Source organism: Rosa chinensis, chromosome 5 (genome assembly GCF_002994745.2).
Source record: "Rosa chinensis cultivar Old Blush chromosome 5, RchiOBHm-V2, whole genome shotgun sequence".
In the NCBI taxonomy this organism is placed as follows: Eukaryota; Viridiplantae; Streptophyta; class Magnoliopsida; order Rosales; family Rosaceae; genus Rosa; species Rosa chinensis.
The window spans coordinates 36879294-36898130 of record NC_037092.1 but is presented as its reverse complement, the minus strand read 5'-3'; the positions used below and the strand labels follow the sequence as shown (position 1 = coordinate 36898130).

Below are 18837 nucleotides of genomic sequence, written 5' to 3'. Positions count from 1 at the left end.
CAAGAACTGATCAAGTCCTCATCAATTCCCAAAAACGTTGTAATGTTTGATACAAAAATTGTATCAATTCCCTTAAAGTCGCAAAGGTTTGTTGTTTGCACAATCAAGTCTTCACCAAACAAAGAACCTGCACAAAAACATATAAATAATTTAGAAACTGGACATATATTTCAGATCACACAAAAAAACACAAACAAAACATACCAACTAGACACATATATATAAATATTCAGTGATTTAACAGACTGAAAATTTTGCCCGTTGCTTTATATAAACTCTTTAAAGTGTCAATTACTCAAATAATCAATACATAACATTACTGCCATCAACAAACTGAATGGTAATGAGAGATTACCTCACCAAGTGGGTTAAATCCACATTCCATACCTGTCACTACATGTCCAGCATTTAGGTACAGCCAAACTGTGTAAAATTTATTTTGTATTAATTCTGGTAATAGATAGGAAATGTTGAAAGATTCCTTTTTAAATTTTTACTACTACTTTTACATTGCTTTCAGTATGTAGTTAGAAATAAAAGCATGGATAACCAATCCAATTGCAAAATTATGGGGAAAATTCACAACTTTCAGTCCACATTACAATTTGGATTTAAACACAGTTATCTTGCCTACATCATACAAGGCTCCAAACTTTGTGATCTCATTGATTGGGCAACCAAAGATTGAAATACCCAATAAAAAAGCAAAAGAAAATAGAGAAGTACCATTCAAGGAGCTTCATAAAAGCATGTTCAATGACAAATAGCAAGATCAATGAGAAGATGACCCAATACGTATTTATCTTGTGAGTATCTGTAATGGAATTTGCCTCGATTGCTCTAATGGAAGAATACCTGTCAGAATGATTGTCAGAATGATGATCAGGGAAAACCATCATAATCATCATGAGTTAAATATTACAATTGTTAAGTTAGAGAGGGACTTACAGAGGATAGACCAGAGCAAAGAGAGGCCTGCAAGTAAATCATAAACAAAACCAAAATTGTTATTACATTCTGAGAATTTTTTCTCAACTTTACCAATTAAGGTGTTCATCTTCTTAGAGAAAGCGTACCATGCAAGAACAACAAAGCATTGGAGCGCAAATCCAACAAGACCCAGTAAAACAAAGAGAGATTCGAACCCAGCTCGCGTCAACAAGAACATTCAAACCCAGCTCGCGTCAAGGAGTAACTGTGAGATTTCGAGAGCCAAAGAGAGATTCAAACCCAGCTCGCATCAACAAGAACGGTCTGAACTTGAGAATTATACTCAGGCCCTCATCTCGCCTCGCAAGCTCCTAGATCTTTGATCCGTCGCAAGCTCCCCACAGTCAACATCACAGCCTCAAATCTCCTCGAGTCTACTCCACCTCGATCTTCGATCTGACTCGTCGCAAGCTCACCTAGCGTCTACGGGATACTGGGATAGCGTCTGGCCATCTGCTGTAGGTGGTGGCTGAGAGAGGCGGTCTAGATTCTGATGAAGGAACAGCGGGTTTGAGAGAGAGGCGGCCTATGTTTGAGAGAGACATTTATAGTGGGAATGTGGGATAACATCTCTAGGTTTTGCTTTTGCCCTATTGCTACTTGAGTTGGACTTGGACAGTTGGGCTTCGTACCTTCAGCCTTTGGGCCTTAAACACACTTTTGAGACCAGTTTTGTAATATGACAGATTGCACATTCAAATAATTCATCAAAACTTCCATAGTTTTTTACACATGTAATATTGTAATAGAAAATAACAAAAATATAATATTAAATTTTAGGGCCGGACTTTTAGGGTCGGGCCGGGCCTAGCCCAAAAGGGCACAATCGGGGCGGGCCGTAGGGTAGGGCCGGGCTTCGTTTGTATGACCCATACCCTATCCTAATTTAAAAAGGGTTGGGCCGGCCCGCCCTAATGGAAGGGCCGAGCTGGCTTTGGGCCCAAGGGCCATATGATGAGGCCTAGTCCATATACATCTATCGATGGAATATTTACAAACGTAATGTGAAAAAATAAGCACATTTCGCGGTCGTTATGCCATTGGTCAACCAAGAAAACATATAAGTGACAACGGTTGACCAATTCGAACTGATTCGAAAATATGGTGAAATTGGCTAAATTTTTTACCACACTCATAATTTATTGTAATAATCTCATCCAACGGTCAACTTTTTCATTTTTTTTGAACTGATAGAGGTTGCTCTTTGGAGTGTATGATATATAGATATAGGTCTGTAAGAGTAACTAAATTTGACTTAATTGAACGAATTCGAAACGAGAATCAAATTAGCTGAATTTTTTACAATCACCATAAAACATTACAATCTCTCAATCGAGCGGTTGATTTCTCTAAATTCATTTTCCACTTCATAGTTGCTTTAGAATGAACCTCAACAATTTAAATGCAATATACAAGTCATATGACTTTAGGAGGCAAATTGATATAGGCCAACATCTTTGCAATTAAAATTGAAATTTTTATCTTATGTCCACGCACATCTATCGATGGAATATTTACAGATATGATGTGAAAAAATAAGCACGTTTCACGGTCGTCATGCCATCGGTCAACCAAGAAAACATACAAGTAACGACGGTTGACCAATTAGATTGGATTAGAAAATATGGTGAAATTGGCTAAATTTTTTACCACACTCATAATTTATTATAATAATTTCATCCAACGGTCGGTTTTTACGTTTTATTTCAATTGATAGAGGTTTCTCTTTGGAATGTATGATATATAAATATAAGTTTATAAAAAATATTATCTTTAAAGATTTATTTGTAAATAAAGCCTGCAAGGCCCGCCCCGAAAAAGCCCGCAAGGCTTAGCCCGGCCAGGCCCTAAAAAGGTCGCGAGGCCCGCATTAAATGGGCTTGGATCCTTCAATTTACAATAAAGCTCAGCCCGGCCTGCTACTATTTAAAAATGGAGTAAGACCCAGCCTGGCCTGGCCCAAGCCCGCTACCAATGAGCAGGGCTAAGCCCGGCCTGGCCCGTTGATGAGGCCTACCCAGACCGATGGTATCTCCACTTTCGGCCAACACCCGACGTCAGACAGGCGTCGTTCGACTCCTCTTGGCGTCACTAACCGGAGCTCGGTCGTCCCTGCTCCGAATGACTGGGGATGGAGGCAGGAAGAAGCCCGGAAACTTCTCGGGTTCTCCGGCGAGTTTTCCGATTCCATCTTGATCATAGCGTCTCACTGGTGTCAGAAGCTTCCTTTCGACCTCGCTGACCTATCCATAGTGTTGCTTTGTCCAGATGATAAGACATGAGAGAGAATCGAAGGGGAGAATAATTTTGGGATTTCCGGCAAGTTTCCAAGCTTCTGGCCGGCCAATCTGTTTTAGTTTTCTTGCAATTATTGTCTTTTGAAGATTATGATTTTTGGGTTTTGATTGCTTCAGTGAATAATTGTAGATTTGGGTGCTGTGATTTGTTGGGCCACTGTGTTCTTGAATCAGAATATGCTTTGGATTTTGATTTTTGTGTGAAATAAATAGATAGGAGAGATAGCTGATACAGATTCATAATCAGAGAAGAGAAATAGAGGAAACTGATAGCGGAGTGGTTAGTCCAAAGACTCCAAACTTGAATAGACCAGAGAGGATGAGAGAGAGAGAGAGAGAGAGAGTTCTGGGTTTGAATGGGGACGAGAGAGAGGAACAATAGGGAAAGAGAAAAAAAAAAGAAAAAAAAAGTTTAGATAAAAGAATAATGAATTAAGACATGAAAAGACAAAATTATCCTTCAGCCGTTAATTTTTGTAACAGAGCTAACGACACTAGGTACCAATCTTCGGTCGGGGTCAAAACCTCAGGTACCGTTATGATATTTTCTGAACGTGAGGTACTGAAGTTTAGAATGGGGAAAATGTCAGGTACTGTACGGACGATTTTCCCTTTCCTCTTAATTAATCACCATGAACCCATCTTGGGTGAGACAAGATCTAAGAAATTGGCAAAGCAGAAAAGAGGGAGAGAGAAAGATGGTGGGGGGTGACTTGTTTTTTGCATCAGCAGAGATTAAGAAAAAGATAAATAAGTACAAATTTAAGAAACTCCATATAGGCCATTGGATGTAATTTTATACTAGTGTTGCTTTGTCATCCAAAGCTTAGGCATGTTAGGCAAAATTTGAGCTCAGGAGAGCATCCTCTCCCATTTTAAACTAGGTCTAGGCTATTTTTTTTATATATTTGTGTCCAATCAATATAGGTCAGTAATATTTAATATATATATATATATATATATATATATTTTATGTTTTACATGTATTCCCGGTTACTTCATGTATTAGTTCTCGACTTTGACGAATAGATGCAGATGGTAGCTCTCTGATGTTTTTTTTTTTTTTTAGGGGTCTTTTCCCTTTTTAATGAGGTTGTATTTTAACCAAAAAAGAAAAAGAAAAAAGAAGAACATTGGTTTGGGCTTGGCCGCTCAACATAAAGTTGAACTTAGGGTTTGGTTTTGGTTTTGGGTCATACCTTTTGGGCCAGGGACACGACAGTAATTTCGTTCACTAGGTCTGTACTAAAAGCATTGCTCGCTTCATTCAGTTGCCTCAAACCCTAGCCGCGTTGCCGCAGCTCCCGCAACAGAGAAACCTTGGAACTCTCCTTCTGCCAAAATGGGTACCTCCCTCCTCTCTTCTTCTCTCATTCTCATTCCACTTTTCGATTTCTCCACTTCCTTTCAGTCATGGGTACCTCTGTTTTTGCTCAAATTGTTTCAGTCTCTGTTCAAGTTTTGATCTTTTCTGTGATGATAATCTTGAAATCTGGTGTGATTTGTTAGGTATCTCTCGAGATTCCATGCACAAGAGACGTGCCACTGGAGGCAAGAAGAAGGCGTGGAGGAAGAAGCGAAAGTATGATTCTTTCATTGTTCTTGGTTTTGATTTATATATATTTGTTAGATCTTTCAGTAGATTACTATGCGTCATGTATGTAAATTCGTTATACACTGTTTTGATTTCTTTGCTCTTGAATGTTCAATGTATGTACCATGTTATTGTTATTATTATTATTTTTTTATATCTTGCAGAGATTAATGAAACCTTTTGATGATTTTGGTTATTGAGTTGATGATAGTATTCCACTATTTTGCAAAAATTTTAATGGGTTGTTTTGATTCGTTTTCATTGTTATTTTCATTTTATGGTGTTTTTGTTTATGGATTCACCGTGTTAAGAACACAGCACCAAAGCATCCGTTTTTGCTAAGTTTTGCATGATTAGAAAGCAGTGAAGTTGGAATGATTATGTGGTGCTCAATGGTTGATGTCTATATTTTGCGCTGAAGTATAGGAATTGATTTGGTTCTAAGTGAGTGATCTCAAAATTGATTTTGTTTGAACTTTCTGTTTGAAGGTATGAGCTCGGAAGGGTGCCTGCCAACACTAAACTGTCCAGCAACAAGACAGTGAGGAGGATCAGGGTTCGAGGTGGAAATGTGAAGTGGCGTGCTTTGAGGCTCGACACAGGAAATTTCTCTTGGGGTAGTGAGACTGTGACCAGGAAGACCCGTCTTCTTGATGTTGTCTACAATGCATCTAACAATGAGCTGGTGCGTACTCAAACCTTGGTGAAGGGTGCCATTGTTCAGGTTGATGCAGCACCTTTCAAGCAGTGGTATTCTACCCACTATGGTGTTGAAATTGGGCGCAGGAAGAAAACTGCAGCTGTTATCAAGAAAGAAGCAGAGGTAGGGCTCTACTATTTCTTTTGGTTGATGGAAGTTATAATTAGGCAGTATTTTCCATAAGGTTGCACCTGCTTTGTGATATTTTCTTTTAATTTATGTAGTTTTATAGTTATTGGATCCGACATTATGTATGTGTGCTAAGTGTAAACTTAAATTTATTTGGAAGTGTTGCAAGAGGCAACTAAATTTATGATGAATAAAAATTTAGTTACACATGCTGATAGATGAACTTAGGTGTGGTTTCTCTAATCATTTTTTTACCTTTGGTTTCATAGGATGGTGAGGCCGCTACTGCTGCTGCCGCTGCTGCTGAGGAGGTGAAGAAGAGCAAGCATGTAGCAAGGAAGCTAGAGAAGCGTCAGCAGACTCGTGTGCTGGACCAGCATATTGAGGAACAATTTGGTGGTGGTCGTCTATTGGCTTGCATCTCTTCACGACCTGGTCAATGTGGCCGTGCAGATGGGTATGTTGCTTTCTCTACTTGTGCTTCTCTCTTATTGGAATATTTGATCACAGGCACATTCTTCGTAGTTGCATTTACAGTATTTTGATTCTCATTTATAATTTTGCAGATACATCTTGGAGGGCAAAGAGCTGGAGTTTTACATGAAGAAGCTCCAGAAGAAGAAGGGAAAGGGAGCAGCTGCCTAAAATTTTGCTGTTTGAACTTAGTCATTTTAGACTCAGAATATGCTGTTTCCTTCCTCCTTTCTTACTTTTTAATGGATTGCAGTTTTTTCAGTTGAAGTTGAAAACAATCTTTTTATGGTTGAATGTTTAATCAGGAGTTACATTCTTATGTTTGTTTTTGGACTAATCTCATTTTGGGTAAAGTATGAAACTGTAAGTTTTATTGAACTGTGTGTTGTAGGATTGAGCTCGTTTCTTTGAGGATTACTCGCTTTTATCTCAATGAGGTAGAACAGGAATCCCAAAATTCTTTAGAAGTAAAATTTTTGATGGGAAAAGAGTATATCTTTTGATAGAAAAGTGAAACAATTGGTATGGAAGCTATGGACATTATCTGTTGTGAAAAGAATTTTTCTCAACTGAACAGTCAGTTTTTGGGTTTTCCTGTTTTCTGGGTTTCATAGTAGTCGTGGCAACACAGACCTAATGTTGGATGTACCACCAAGTATGTGTTGTAGTCTGGTTTCCATTTCTCCATACTATCAGCACTGAGGTTCTATTGTTTCTTTCCTGTTGTAGGAGGTTGGATTGTCTCTAATTTCTTTTCATGTGTTCCGAAATTTAGATACAAGTTAAATTCAAATTCAAGCCCTCTGCAACCTGAGATCCAAGTGATTGCTGGACTCCTTTTTGAAATCCCCTTTGCACGGCTTCAAGAAAACAGCATTAACCATTCACCCACCTTTCTCACAAACGAAACTGATTCCTTGACGGCTTGCAATCAATATCAAGTTTTTGATCTTGTTTAATTATTAAAATTTTGTTCCTCCAATTGGCTAATTCTATGGCGATACTGGGACAGAAGTAAGATTCACTTCATTTTAGGCTCTAATAAATTTGAGTAGGACAGAAGTAAGATTCACTTCATTTTAGGCTCTAATAAATTTGAGTAGGACAGAAGTAAGATTCACTTCATTTTAGGCTAATAAATTTGAGTAGGAGATGGTGCAAGTCAAGTTCTGGAGCTGTTGAAACTGCTGAAATTGAAACTGATAGCTATGTGGGATTGTGGGAGATGGGAGGAGATCTGGCATTCCCAAGATACTGAATTTTGTGGAACGAATTTTTCACCAAAGCCGGTAATATATTATCCAAGAATGAAGCAAATCCTGAAAGCAAATCATCCTAATTTCATTCTTTTAGCAAGTATACATTCTCATTTTTCCTTCCTCCTTCCTTACTTTTAATGGATTGCAGTTTTTTCAGTTGAAGTTGAAAACAATCTTTTTATGGTTGAATGTTTAATCAGGAGTTACATTCCTATGTTTGTTTTTGGACTAATCTCTTTTTGGTAAAGTATGACACTAAGTTTTGTTGAACTGTGTGTTGTAGGATTGAGCTCGTTTCTTTGAGGATTACTCACTTTCATCTCAATGAGGTAGAACAGGAATCCCAAAATTCTTTAGAAGTAAAATTTTTGATGGGAAAAGAGTCTTTATATTAAAATTTTGATAGAAAAAGTGAAACAATTGATATGGGAGTTATGGACGTTATCTGTTGTGAAAATAATTTTTCTCAACTGAACAGGCAGTTTTTGGTTTTTCCTGTTTTCCTGGGTTTCATAGTAGTCATGGCAACAGAGACCTAATGTTGGATGTACCACCAAGTATATGTTGTCGTCTGGCTTCCATTTCTCCATACTATCAGCGCTGAGGTTCTATTGTTTCTTTCCTGTTGTAGGAGAGGTTGGATTGTCTCCAATTTCTTTTCATGTGTTCTGAAATTAAGATTCAAGTTAAATTCAAATTCATGCTCTCTGCAACCTGAGATCCAAATGATTGCTGAATTCCTTTTTGAAAGCCCCTTTGCACGGCCTCAAGAAACCAGCATTAACCATTCACCCACCTTTCTCACAAACTTCATATCAGTTTCTTGCTTCAATTGCCATGACCTCCCTGAAGGCTTGCAATCAATATCAAATTTCTGATCTTGTTTAATTATTAAAATTTTGTTCCTCCAATTGGCTAATTCTATGGCGATACTGGGACAGAAGTAAGATTCACTTCATTTTAGGCTAATAAATTTGAGTAGGAGCTGGTGCAAGTCAAGTTTTGGAGCTGTTGAACTGCTGAAATTGAAACTGATAGCTATGTGGGATTGTGGGAGATGGGAGGAGATCTGGCATTCCCAAGATACTGAATTTTGAGGAATGAATTTTTCACCAAAGCCGGTAATGTATAATCCAAGAATGAAGCAAATCCTGAAAGCAAATCATCCTAATTTCATTCTTTTAGCAGTCCCATGAGGCCACTGTACATAATAGACCAACATAGTCATAAAAGAAAATGGGGGAAAGATGTTCATATATGGGGAAGTTTACACGAAGAAGGACCATATTGTTAAACCAAACTTACCAGTTGCATAGAAGCAAATCTTACAATGTTAGTGACAGTACGAAGTATAAAACTAGTCCTTTCCTTCAGGTAATTGTAGAACATAATGGCAATCAAATCATGATCACGAGCATTCTGTATCATCCCAGAATTGGTGATCACAAGGGATAAAATTCATAAGCATGACAAAATGATCCGACAACCTGAACTCTGACATCGCAACCTGCATGCTCATTTCCCATATTTCTGTTTCAATCGTTCTCTAACAAACTCATTTCGAGCTTTGGTTCGAGCTTGCTGAGGTGCAACGTTGACATAGGAGAGATGCACACCGTAAGCGAAAAGAGCAGCAGCCGAAATGAAAAATCCCACAGCCAAAGCTTTCTTCTTCGGCGTGGAGGGATAGCAAACCACCATTTTGCACTTTCCAAATTTCTATATGCAGCAAACAAGGAAGAGATATAAGATAGTTGACGCATTGTTTATGTTCATGATTACCAAAATGCATAAAACCGAGCAGAATCAATTGAAATGATGAAGAAGTTAACCGAATTGAGCGAAATACGCGTATACTCATCCATCACTTGGAAGAAAACCCAAATGCAATGAGTTCTCAGAACAAATATTTCTCTGGGGCATTTCATCATACATTTGGAAGGCATTGGGATTTCCCCAAGAGAAGTCTGGCTCTCTGTGAGTGTAGCTGTTGAGTTGTGTAGAGACAAAGAACAAGATTACCTGAGAGAGACGACTGGTTTTCGAATACAGAGGCAAAGTGGGTTCCCTTCTCTGGTGAACGAGTTCGGACTTCCGAGTTTTATTTAGACCCGTTTGTGAGGAGGGAAGGGAAAGTGACTCGCAAAAACAAAATAGGAAAAGGTTTTAGCGGGTCAAATATAAATCGTTCAGATCATGAAATTTCTTCACCTAGCTCAAAAGAGGGAGATTTGCCTAATTTTTCTCCACAAAAATTCTCTCCACTCTTGAAAAATTATCGATATAAGGTAAACTAGGTATGTACTATAGCTTTTTTGTTTTTTGAATAATCATTTTTTTGAATTAAAACAGAAGCCAATATATTGATTACAAGTCAGAATGACCATTACATACCCTTCTGCTACCAATTATGGATAGTCAAGAAATTGTGCTACCCACATTGGTACGTAGAAACTAAGAGACTTATTTGACATCAAATACATTGGACTAACATGAATATTCCTTCAGTACTACCCCAGAAGATCTGCTAGAAGCACAAAAAGTGCATTGGTTTATAAAAAAGCTTAGTAAATTATTGAAAGTAAACTATTTACTAACATAGAGTAGGCCTAAAACACATGCCCCATTCACTCAACCCCAAAAGAGAGGAGCCTAAAGAATGTCCTCCTCAAAACCCTTGCAGGCCGGCCCAGAACCAGGCCCAGTGCACTATACCCCTACGCCACAGCATACGATTAGCCGCCATGCCACTCCACGCTCCAGCCTCCACGCACACATCTCTAGAGACCTGCGCCTATCCCAGATGTTGCCGCGCTGACCACCGTCACATGAAAGACACAGACCAAGATCTCGTCCTCCAAGCGCCCCAAGATTACATCCTCCAAGCACTGCAACTTCGAGATCAGAACAGTCTGATCTTAGTGCTTCAGGGTCGCATCGAAAAACCACCGCCGCAACCTATCTTGCCAAGCTTCCAAATAAGCAACACTTGAAGAAGCATGCTCATGAGCCCAAACATCTAAGTGCCCGTCCAGCGGCAGTCCACAGGCATGGGCAAAGCCAGAGGCTTGCCTAGACACCACGCACCGCCAGACGAACGTAGTTGCACAAACTTGAAGGGTTGGCTTTGTGGCTTTGCTCTTTAGAGGAAAGAAGCTATTGGTACTCAAAAGTTAGTTTATTTTTTAATAATCATCTTAAATTTCATTCATCTCAAGTTATTCGTTACATATCTTTTGGCTAGCATTTAAAGACAGACAAGAAGTTGTGGTGGTACTATAGCGGCACATAGAAATAGGTCCACTTATTTAACGTCCAATGCTCATTTATTCTAAGCAAGCCTATTATACCATGACTAAATATTTGCATAGTAATAATAGATTGTTAGCAAGAAACACTCGAATAAGAAGGAACTTGACACAAGTTAATCCATCTGGATCCCATATACGAAACCCGACAGAGTAGAAGCCCATTAATTTAGTCTAGTTGAAAGCCGTAGTTGAGCCCATTGCCAAGCCCTTCTCTAATAGGCCCCGATTTCAAAATCCAACTATAAAAGGGCAGCTGATCTCCATTACTCCTCTGCCACAGATCTGCCACCACCACACATACAGACCCGCGCGTGCGTCACCGTAACCCGCACCAACACTATCGCCACATGTATGAGGTGCAGGCGTCCTCGTCTTCGAACCTTAGACGAAGGGTCTTTCTTTTATAGTTTAGAGTATCTAAATTGCCCCTGCCACCACTTCTTGAATTACATAGCTTTGTGCCACCGTCATCGCAGTCGCAAAGTCCATCGCCGCCCAAATCCGTTTAGAGAGCGGATGACAGACCATGGAGAATGGAGAGAAAACCTTCAGTGAGAGGGGAAACCAATGTCGGCCACCATGAAAGAAGTCTAAAGCCTTGGAAACTAGGTTTTGGAGAGAGCTAAAGGATAATTTACCTCATTATATTTAGTATGTACTATAGAATGTGAGCATAAGAAATGACAACTATCACTTAAATTTAGTCCAGCTTATTTATAGATGATAGGAATATGGTGTGTGCGCACACAAACAGCCCTTCTAATAAGAGATCCTTTTTTTTTTCCTGTCATTGTAAGAGATAGCTTATTAGACCCACTTTTCGATCACATATCTGCATTTCTACCGTTCAATTTTTAGGTCTATATGAGTAGATCACATCTGCAAATTTTCAGCAAAATTGATAATCATTAAGACATTCAAAACTGTGAATTAAAATTAGAGAAAAATTCACTGTCAGTGCCTGAACTTAAGTGCCAAGGCCAACGTGATACCCAGACTCATAAGTGTACCAATGTGATACTTGAAGTCCCAATTTCATATTAACGTGATTCCTCCGTCCAAATTCCGTCACTACTCCGTCTAAATGCTGATTATCCAAATGGAGCCGTTCTTGAAATTAAAACCCGATTTCCCTCCATTCTATATCCATTATCTCCTAAACCTAATCAAAGGCATACCCAAACACTCCTAAATCCGATTTGACTTTTTTTCTAACAAAGTGACGAAGGAGGGGAATCTATCAGCTTTTACAATCTGATTACAGCAGCAAATGGACGAGATTCACGAATCTCCGATAGTAGAGGATCATGAAGGAAAGGAAGATGTGGGGGATTTTTAGGGAATCTGGACCACCACCCCATTGTAAGTCTTCGAATTTCAGATATGCTATCTTTGTCTCTCTTGTCTGTTATATCGTGAATTCGCACCTCGTACAACAATTAAAAAATCTGGGGTGGTCACACGGGGTCCATGTCACGCCCCCGCACGTGTGACGAATTTTCAAGTCATACTCGTGGACAACTTTATTGGGTGATGTGGACCACTTGTGCATGAGTGATGTGGACCCCATGTGGCTGCGAGGCATGCACGTGGGATAACCCACTCTGATACCACAATAAAGTAATATGGGGTTCACATCCAAAACCAATTGGCAATGGATGGAGTGGCCCAACCCGTTATAAACTCATAGGCAAGGTCTTATTTTTCCCATGTGGTATGTATACATTCTCAACAAGGGATAGGTTTTTTCTAGTTAGATGGGGAATCTGGATTTGCTTAGTCATCTAATTTTGATCTTTAATTATATTTGACTAACTGATGACCAACTAACATCAACTAACTAGAATACCCTCCACAATTATATAGAAAAACAATGGCTTGGAATCTCTTTATTTTCTATTTCTTTTTGCCTGATCTGGGTTCAAGAACATGGAGAAAATGGCTTGTGATTTTTTTTCCTTTTTTATTACCATGAATTATTGGAAATGGTGTAGGGAAGGGGTCTCGACTGAGAAGAGGGAGTTGGAGGTAGGATTAGGAGTTGCAGAGGATCGTGAAGAAGAAGAAAAATCCAGAGAGAGAGAGAGAGAGAGAGAGAGAGCTATTCATGCTTCATATGTTTTTTTTTTTAATTTTTTTTAAAAATTAATTAATAGAGAAAAACAATTTTGCTCTTCATAAAAATATCACATGCGTAACACGTGCTTGCCACGTCATCAATTTGACGAAGCCGTCACGGAAATTGGACGGATGCATTTTATCGATGTCATAATAAGACTTCAGGTATCACATTGGTAAAAGGGTGTTTTTAAATGTACTCAGCAAATGTCTAAGTATACCCAGCAGCTTTTTTACACCCAGCAAAATCATAAAATCTTTAACTACACCAATCAACTTTTCCAATAATACCCTTATTTTTACACCCAGCAAAACCTTATCACACCCAGCAAATACTTCCTTCTTCTGAGATGGTTTATATTAACCTTCTTAACACTGATCTTGTAACAAGGATGCATACCCAGTCCCAAACTCAAAAATTTCTCCATTTTAGACTTCATTGTTATCGCTACCTCCTTCGCCCTTCCTATTTAGTTTGGTGGCCAACTACCAAAGCCTATATTAAGTTTTTGGGGCAGCGTCGACACAAGCTAGCTCTCATCGCTGCTTCCGCTTCCCAAATGGTTACCTACACATATATATTGCCATCATATGTATAAACATCATTGAATTAGCTACTAGTACAAACTAACCAAATTAATATCATAATCAATTAAATATAATCATGTATTTGTTTCATCAAGATATTGCAGAAAACAATTATTAAACCATGTGTCTAATATTTACCAAAAAAAAATGCATCTGATAACAAGATCAAAATAAAAGAATTGAAGAAGAGATGGATGAATGGAAGAGAAGGATAGGATGCATATAAGCATATATCCATAGGCCTTGGATCTGTCGGTGGCCTTGTCAGTGATGACAACAGCCTCCAAAATGTCACCAAAATGCTCAAAGTATCCCTTTATGGTCTCCTTCTGGATCTCCTTAGCCAATCCTTCAACAAACACCTTAGTGTACGTCGTGTCCCCAAACTGACCTGCCGCTCCTCCTCCCAAATTAATTGCTGCTATTGTTGCCGTTGGTGTTGCTATGGCCTGACTCATGTTTTCGATCTTTTAATCCTTAGCCACCTAGCTGTCTATTTGAGCCAATCTTCGTCATCATCGCTACTTTCGAAATCATAATTGCACTCACAACTTTGTCAGAGAGATGAGACAATTATAATGATAAGTGAAATTTGGGTTTGAAGTTTTGCGGGAAGAAACAACGTAACAACTTGAACTGCTGGGTACATAAAAAAAAAAGAGTTTCAATCATAAGTTATTATATATCTTAGTTTACCGTAACTTTTAATGTCATTTCATATGAGGATACAATTGTCTTTTCATGTAAAATTAATTTGCTGGGTACATTTAGAAACACCCTTTGTAAAATTGGTAGTTTGCATGGGTATCACATTGACCTTGGCACCAAAGTATAGACATTGATGGTGAATTTTTCTCATATATATGTGTGTATATGCGCGAGCGCTCACGCAGATTTCTTCAGTAATTCACAGTCTACTCACTTATAGCTTCCAAGTTTATGAATTAATGGTTGTGGTCCTTGGTATCGGAAGGTGAAAACATGGGTTAGAAACTTCTTCTGGTCAGGGAACTCTCTGAAGAAAGGCTCCACTTTAATTTCATGGAATAGCTGTTGTATTGAACAAGGCGGGCTGGGTTTGAGAAATTTATTTACTCTAAATCTAGCTCTTCTTCTTACGCGTTGTTGGGATATTGTTCAGGCTTCATCTCCTTCAACGAAGTTGATCCGTGCTCCTTTTTTCAATTCATCTTTCCAGTTCTGAAGTATTATCTAACGTCCTCTGTTTGGGTGGGTTTAAAAAAGTTGTGGCCCTAGTTTTTCGGAGAAACTGCAATAGGTGGTAGGTGATGGATGCAGAGTGAATTTCTGGTTGGATAATGTACCCATCTCCAGCTCTCTCTTAGTATTGCACAGCAGTTGTTGAATTTTCTTAGAGAAAGGTTAGTGCATATATTACTGATGGTAAGCGGTTTCTTCCACCTTCATTTACTTCTTCTTTTGAACAGGTTGTTTGGCCTTCAACTAAATCTTGGCAGCTCTAGGCTAAAGAGGCCTATCACTTCTTGTCTGATCCTACTCCAATTACTAATTGGGGAAAGCTAATTTAGAGTGAAGCAATCCAACCTCGTAAAAATATTGTCACCTGGAAAGTCTTGCATAGGAGAATCTTAACTGATGATGCTCTACAGAGGTGTGGTACTCAGCTCTGCTCCCAATGCTCTTTCTGTCGAGAGCAGGTTGAAAGGTTACAACATATGCTCTATAGCTGCGGTATGGTAAGCAGCTTCTGTAATTGGTTGCTACTTCTTTTCAGATTGCCGCAATCTTCTCAAGTAGAAATTATGGAGCCTTTCTCTTCAGCAAAGTTGAATTCCATGACTCCCTCAACAAAGAAACTTTGGTGCTTTGCAGTTTGGTTGTGGTGTCTTTGGATTGAACGCAATAAAATAAGGTATGATAATTATTTATTCACTTTAGACAGATTCAAGCTTTTTTCCTGTATTCACTCAGAGATTCGGCATCAATTTATTTTCATCCTCATATTTCTTCCTCGAGAGTTCTCCCAATATTTATGCTTTTGGGTTCATCACCATTGAGACTCTCGGCCCCAAAGTTCATCCGTGTTTGCTGGCAGCCTCCTCCTCTAGATTGGTTGAAAGTAAACACTGATGGATCTTTTCGTGATCCTAACACAGCTGGGGTTTGGGTTATTTTAATATAGAGATTCAGAATGTGCTTTTCTGGGTTCCTTTGCTCATAAAGTGGTGGTTTCTAGTGCGATTGTGGCTGAAGTACTTGCAGTCATTGAAGCTTTGCGTGTTGCCTAGGTAAGAAATTGGACTCATGCATATTTGGCTTGAGACAGACTCTACTCTTGTAGTTAATTATTTCAAGTTACCAACTCTAATCCCTTGGAAGGTACGTATTGCTTGGCTTAACTGCATTCGTTTCACTACCGCTATAAATTTTCCTGTTTCACATATCTATAGGGAGGGCAGCTTCTTGGTAGATAAGCTTGTTATCTATGGTGCTGCAAATGAGGGTTCTAATTGGTGGAGATTGATCTGAGGTTTCATTTCAAATTTTTATGGTAGAGACCGCTCTTCTATTGTTCAATACAGGTTTAGCTAGTAATTCAAATCATATATTGGTCTTGGGTTCGCATGTATTATTTTACATTGCTTGCTTTCCGAAGTGCTTGAGGCTTATCATCTGTACTTTTTAAGTTTGTATTTCCAACTCTTGTTCTCTTTGTAAGGTTTTGGTCTAGCCACCTTTGCTATGTATTTTTTTTTTTTTTCTGGTTATTAATAAATTCGGATAAGGGCGTTGGATTAGCTAGCTTTATTCCGCTTCCTTGGTTAGCTAGCTAGATTAGGCATACTAGCAGAGCATGTTTGATAGAGTTGGAAGGATTTCTGTGGCCTACTTGGATATACTTTGTATTCTAGGTTACATTGTTTAACATATTATTTATGGTAAACATCGTTTTCTATGACTCATACCTTCTTGGATTTTCCAACCTTTCTATTCCATGCTTTCAGGTTAAACAGTAAGGACATGGTACAACAACCGTGCAATTCACGAGGGAAGTGGTATTTATTTATTTTCATATCATTCTCACTTCAAGAACCTTGCAATATAAATAAAACCCCTCAACGTACCAAAGATTCATCCCTAAATACAGTACCAAAGTACAGAGAAAGAACCAGTTCGTTGGAAACACAAAGGAAGTGCTTGATAAGTTGGAGAGAATGGGTTCAGATTCTCAATACCAAATTCCGGCAATAGAATTCATAATGAATTCGCCAGAAATGGACCGAGGAACTGATGAGTGGTACCATCTGTGCAAGAAGGTTCGAGAGGCTTGTGAAAATTATGGTTGCTTCGAAATTGTGTATGATAAGATACCTCCGCAGTTAAGAGCCGAAACCTTCTCTGCGTCAAGGAAACTCTTCAGCCTTCCACTTGAGACAAAGAAGCAGAACCTTAATCCAAAACCTTACCAGGGTTACGTTGGACCAAGTGTCCGTGCTCCCTTGTATGAAGGCTTTGGCTTTGAGGAAGCATCCAACTATGAATCCCTTGGTAGCTTGACAGAAGATATCTGGAGTCATGACCAGTTTTGGTAAGTAGTCTCATTCATGTTTAGTTGACTATGTTCAACATATAATCTTGATATACATTGTTGGTTAATCTACTGCCTACTTAAACTAGCTCATGTGTTTGCGCGTTCTACGACCGATTGTCTAACATGGTATCTGATACTTTTTGTGCTCAACTTGATCTCCACTTTACAATTTTTAGTTCAGGTTGAGTATATAGCATGGTCAGTTATCGTGCGATTTTACGTTTCAGCCTTAATTTATGGTTACGTATAGTGATTTGTTTGTTTGTTTGTTCATTTTATATATGTTGCAACTGCAGCACTGTCATTTCTATGATGAAGCAGCTGGATGAGCTGAAAGATATGATTAACTTGATGATTCTTGATAGCTATGGTTTGGAAGAGACATCAAATTTGATCATGGTGTCCAAGACACTGCTACGGTTACAGAAGTACACGGCACCTCCTTCAAGGGAGTACACCATGGGATCCCCGGCTCACACTGACAAGAATTTTGGCACAATCCTTTTTGATGATCAAGTTTCAGGTCTTGAAGTTCAAACCAAGGATGAACAATGGGTCAAGTTGTCTATATCTCCTCGCTCTTTCGTCTTTGTTGTTGGAGACTCCCTCATGGTACAGAATTAATTTAACTAATCATAACTGAAACACTTTAGACAAAACCCATCTGAGTAGAGTCCCACAAGTGGGGTAAGTTTATAAGCTTACTAAATTGTGCTTGTGAATTTCCAAGTGCTGAAGCTTACTATGGGATAATTGACCACACACAACTTACAACTGATGATTTAAAAGCTCCATGCAAAGTGTGATAATGACTAATGATGACTTGCAGGCATGGAGCAATGGCAGAATGCATTCTGTGAATCATCGGGTGATGATGTGTGGGGAAAAAGAACGACATTCTTTAGCAGCATTTGCACTTCCAATAGAGGGTTCCATTATCAAGGCACAAAAGGAGCTAGTAGATGAAGACTACCCCCGTATTCTTAAAGATTTCGACTATACAGACTTTAGCAAGTTCATCTTTTCAGAAGGAAGAGCCATCGAATCACAAATGCAAGTTTTCGCATATGCTGGAATTAGAACTTGATTTGTTAATTATAAAAATTGGAAATAAAGGTTCTTGACTTATGTAATGCCGCATTTGCCTGATGTGTAGTGTCTGATTGGATGAGGCTCCTCCTTTTATCCTACATCTTCGTTGACACGCTTGGTCTTCTGAATTTCCGGTTTCTTTGAGTTGTATTTTATTTATCCTCTTCATCTTTTTGAATGGAGATTAGTACCTCTGTTGATTTTCTGTTTTTGGCTAGGGGCATGGCCGTTGTCCTTCCTTCCTCTGTTTGTAATCCTTTTCTCTTTTAATAATTTGGGTTGGGAAACTCTCCAATCCTATCTTAGCCAAAGGAAAAAAAAAAGGTGGTGTATGATTCAATTTCGGCATACATTAGTAAAAGTTTATACTGTGATTACATCCTATTGCCGCCTTAGACCAAGTAAACTATACACAATCGATGAACTAATGTGAAACTGAAAAATAATGTAGTCATCAACATACTTGAAGCTGATGGTGGCAGAGGATGAGGTTTGCTCACTCTCATCTGATAAGTGGGTTAAGCTCTGGAAGTCAAATGATCAGTACTCTATTTTTGTCAAGGAAATATCGTACATTGATTAACTGCACTTTGTAATATAGGATTCGTTTTCTACTGATCATGATCCAATGCTTGTAGTTTGTGTCTTTTGGTTGCTTGATTAATCGCCGTCCTGTGCCTTTTTGGACCTTGAACGAATCCACATGACCCC

The 18837-nt window shown here is 38.8% G+C and overlaps 2 protein-coding genes and 2 long non-coding RNA genes across 9 annotated transcripts; 2 read left to right on the top strand and 2 right to left on the bottom strand.

Moving 5' to 3' along the window:
* Nucleotides 1-760: 760 nt before the first annotated feature.
* LOC112164575 lies at nucleotides 761-1125 on the bottom strand. Its single transcript, XR_002922374.2, has 3 exons — nucleotides 1077-1125; nucleotides 949-975; nucleotides 761-855 (listed from the first exon to the last, which is right to left on the bottom strand). It is a non-coding gene; the product is annotated as an uncharacterized LOC112164575 (long non-coding RNA).
* A 3423-nt stretch (nucleotides 1126-4548) lies between these two features.
* LOC112168134 (40S ribosomal protein S8) lies at nucleotides 4549-6562 on the top strand. Its single transcript, XM_024305256.2, has 5 exons — nucleotides 4549-4633; nucleotides 4797-4869; nucleotides 5371-5704; nucleotides 5980-6167; nucleotides 6277-6562. The coding sequence occupies exons 1-5, from the start codon at nucleotides 4630-4632 to the stop codon at nucleotides 6353-6355; spliced, it is 678 nt and encodes a 225-aa protein (XP_024161024.1). The 5' UTR covers nucleotides 4549-4629; the 3' UTR covers nucleotides 6356-6562.
* Nucleotides 6563-8670: 2108 nt separating this feature from the next.
* On the bottom strand, nucleotides 8671-9625 carry LOC112167348. The gene is made up of 2 exons (XR_002923733.2): nucleotides 9466-9625; nucleotides 8671-9162 (listed from the first exon to the last, which is right to left on the bottom strand). It is a non-coding gene; the product is annotated as an uncharacterized LOC112167348 (long non-coding RNA).
* Nucleotides 9626-14428: 4803 nt separating this feature from the next.
* Nucleotides 14429-18503, top strand: LOC112166897 (probable 2-oxoglutarate-dependent dioxygenase AOP1). 6 transcript variants are annotated; one of them, XM_040505462.1, is made up of 4 exons: nucleotides 14429-14842; nucleotides 14939-17031; nucleotides 17331-17646; nucleotides 17864-18503. In XM_040505462.1, the coding sequence occupies exons 2-4, from the start codon at nucleotides 16658-16660 to the stop codon at nucleotides 18119-18121; spliced, it is 948 nt and encodes a 315-aa protein (XP_040361396.1). In that variant the 5' UTR covers nucleotides 14429-14842; nucleotides 14939-16657; the 3' UTR covers nucleotides 18122-18503. The 6 variants fall into 6 exon arrangements, with proteins under 6 accessions (XP_040361396.1, XP_040361395.1, XP_040361397.1 ...); XM_040505461.1 differs by having other exon boundaries at nucleotides 14909-17031; XM_040505463.1 differs by having other exon boundaries at nucleotides 14429-15093; nucleotides 15217-17031.
* The last annotated feature ends 334 nt before the right edge of the window (nucleotides 18504-18837 follow it).

Bases quoted from the DNA above. Each gene is read 5' to 3' on its own strand.
- LOC112168134 (XM_024305256.2), top strand. The intron at 4,870-5,370 runs GTATGATTCTTT...TTCTGTTTGAAG, and splicing joins GCGTGGAGGAAGAAGCGAAA to GTATGAGCTCGGAAGGGTGC. The intron at 5,705-5,979 runs GTAGGGCTCTAC...TTGGTTTCATAG, and splicing joins TTATCAAGAAAGAAGCAGAG to GATGGTGAGGCCGCTACTGC.
- LOC112166897 (XM_040505462.1), top strand. From the start codon at position 16,658: ATGGGTTCAGATTCTCAATACCAAATTCCGGCAATAGAATTCATAATG. The intron at 17,032-17,330 runs GTAAGTAGTCTC...TTGCAACTGCAG, and splicing joins TGGAGTCATGACCAGTTTTG to CACTGTCATTTCTATGATGA. The intron at 17,647-17,863 runs GTACAGAATTAA...GATGACTTGCAG, and splicing joins TTGTTGGAGACTCCCTCATG to GCATGGAGCAATGGCAGAAT.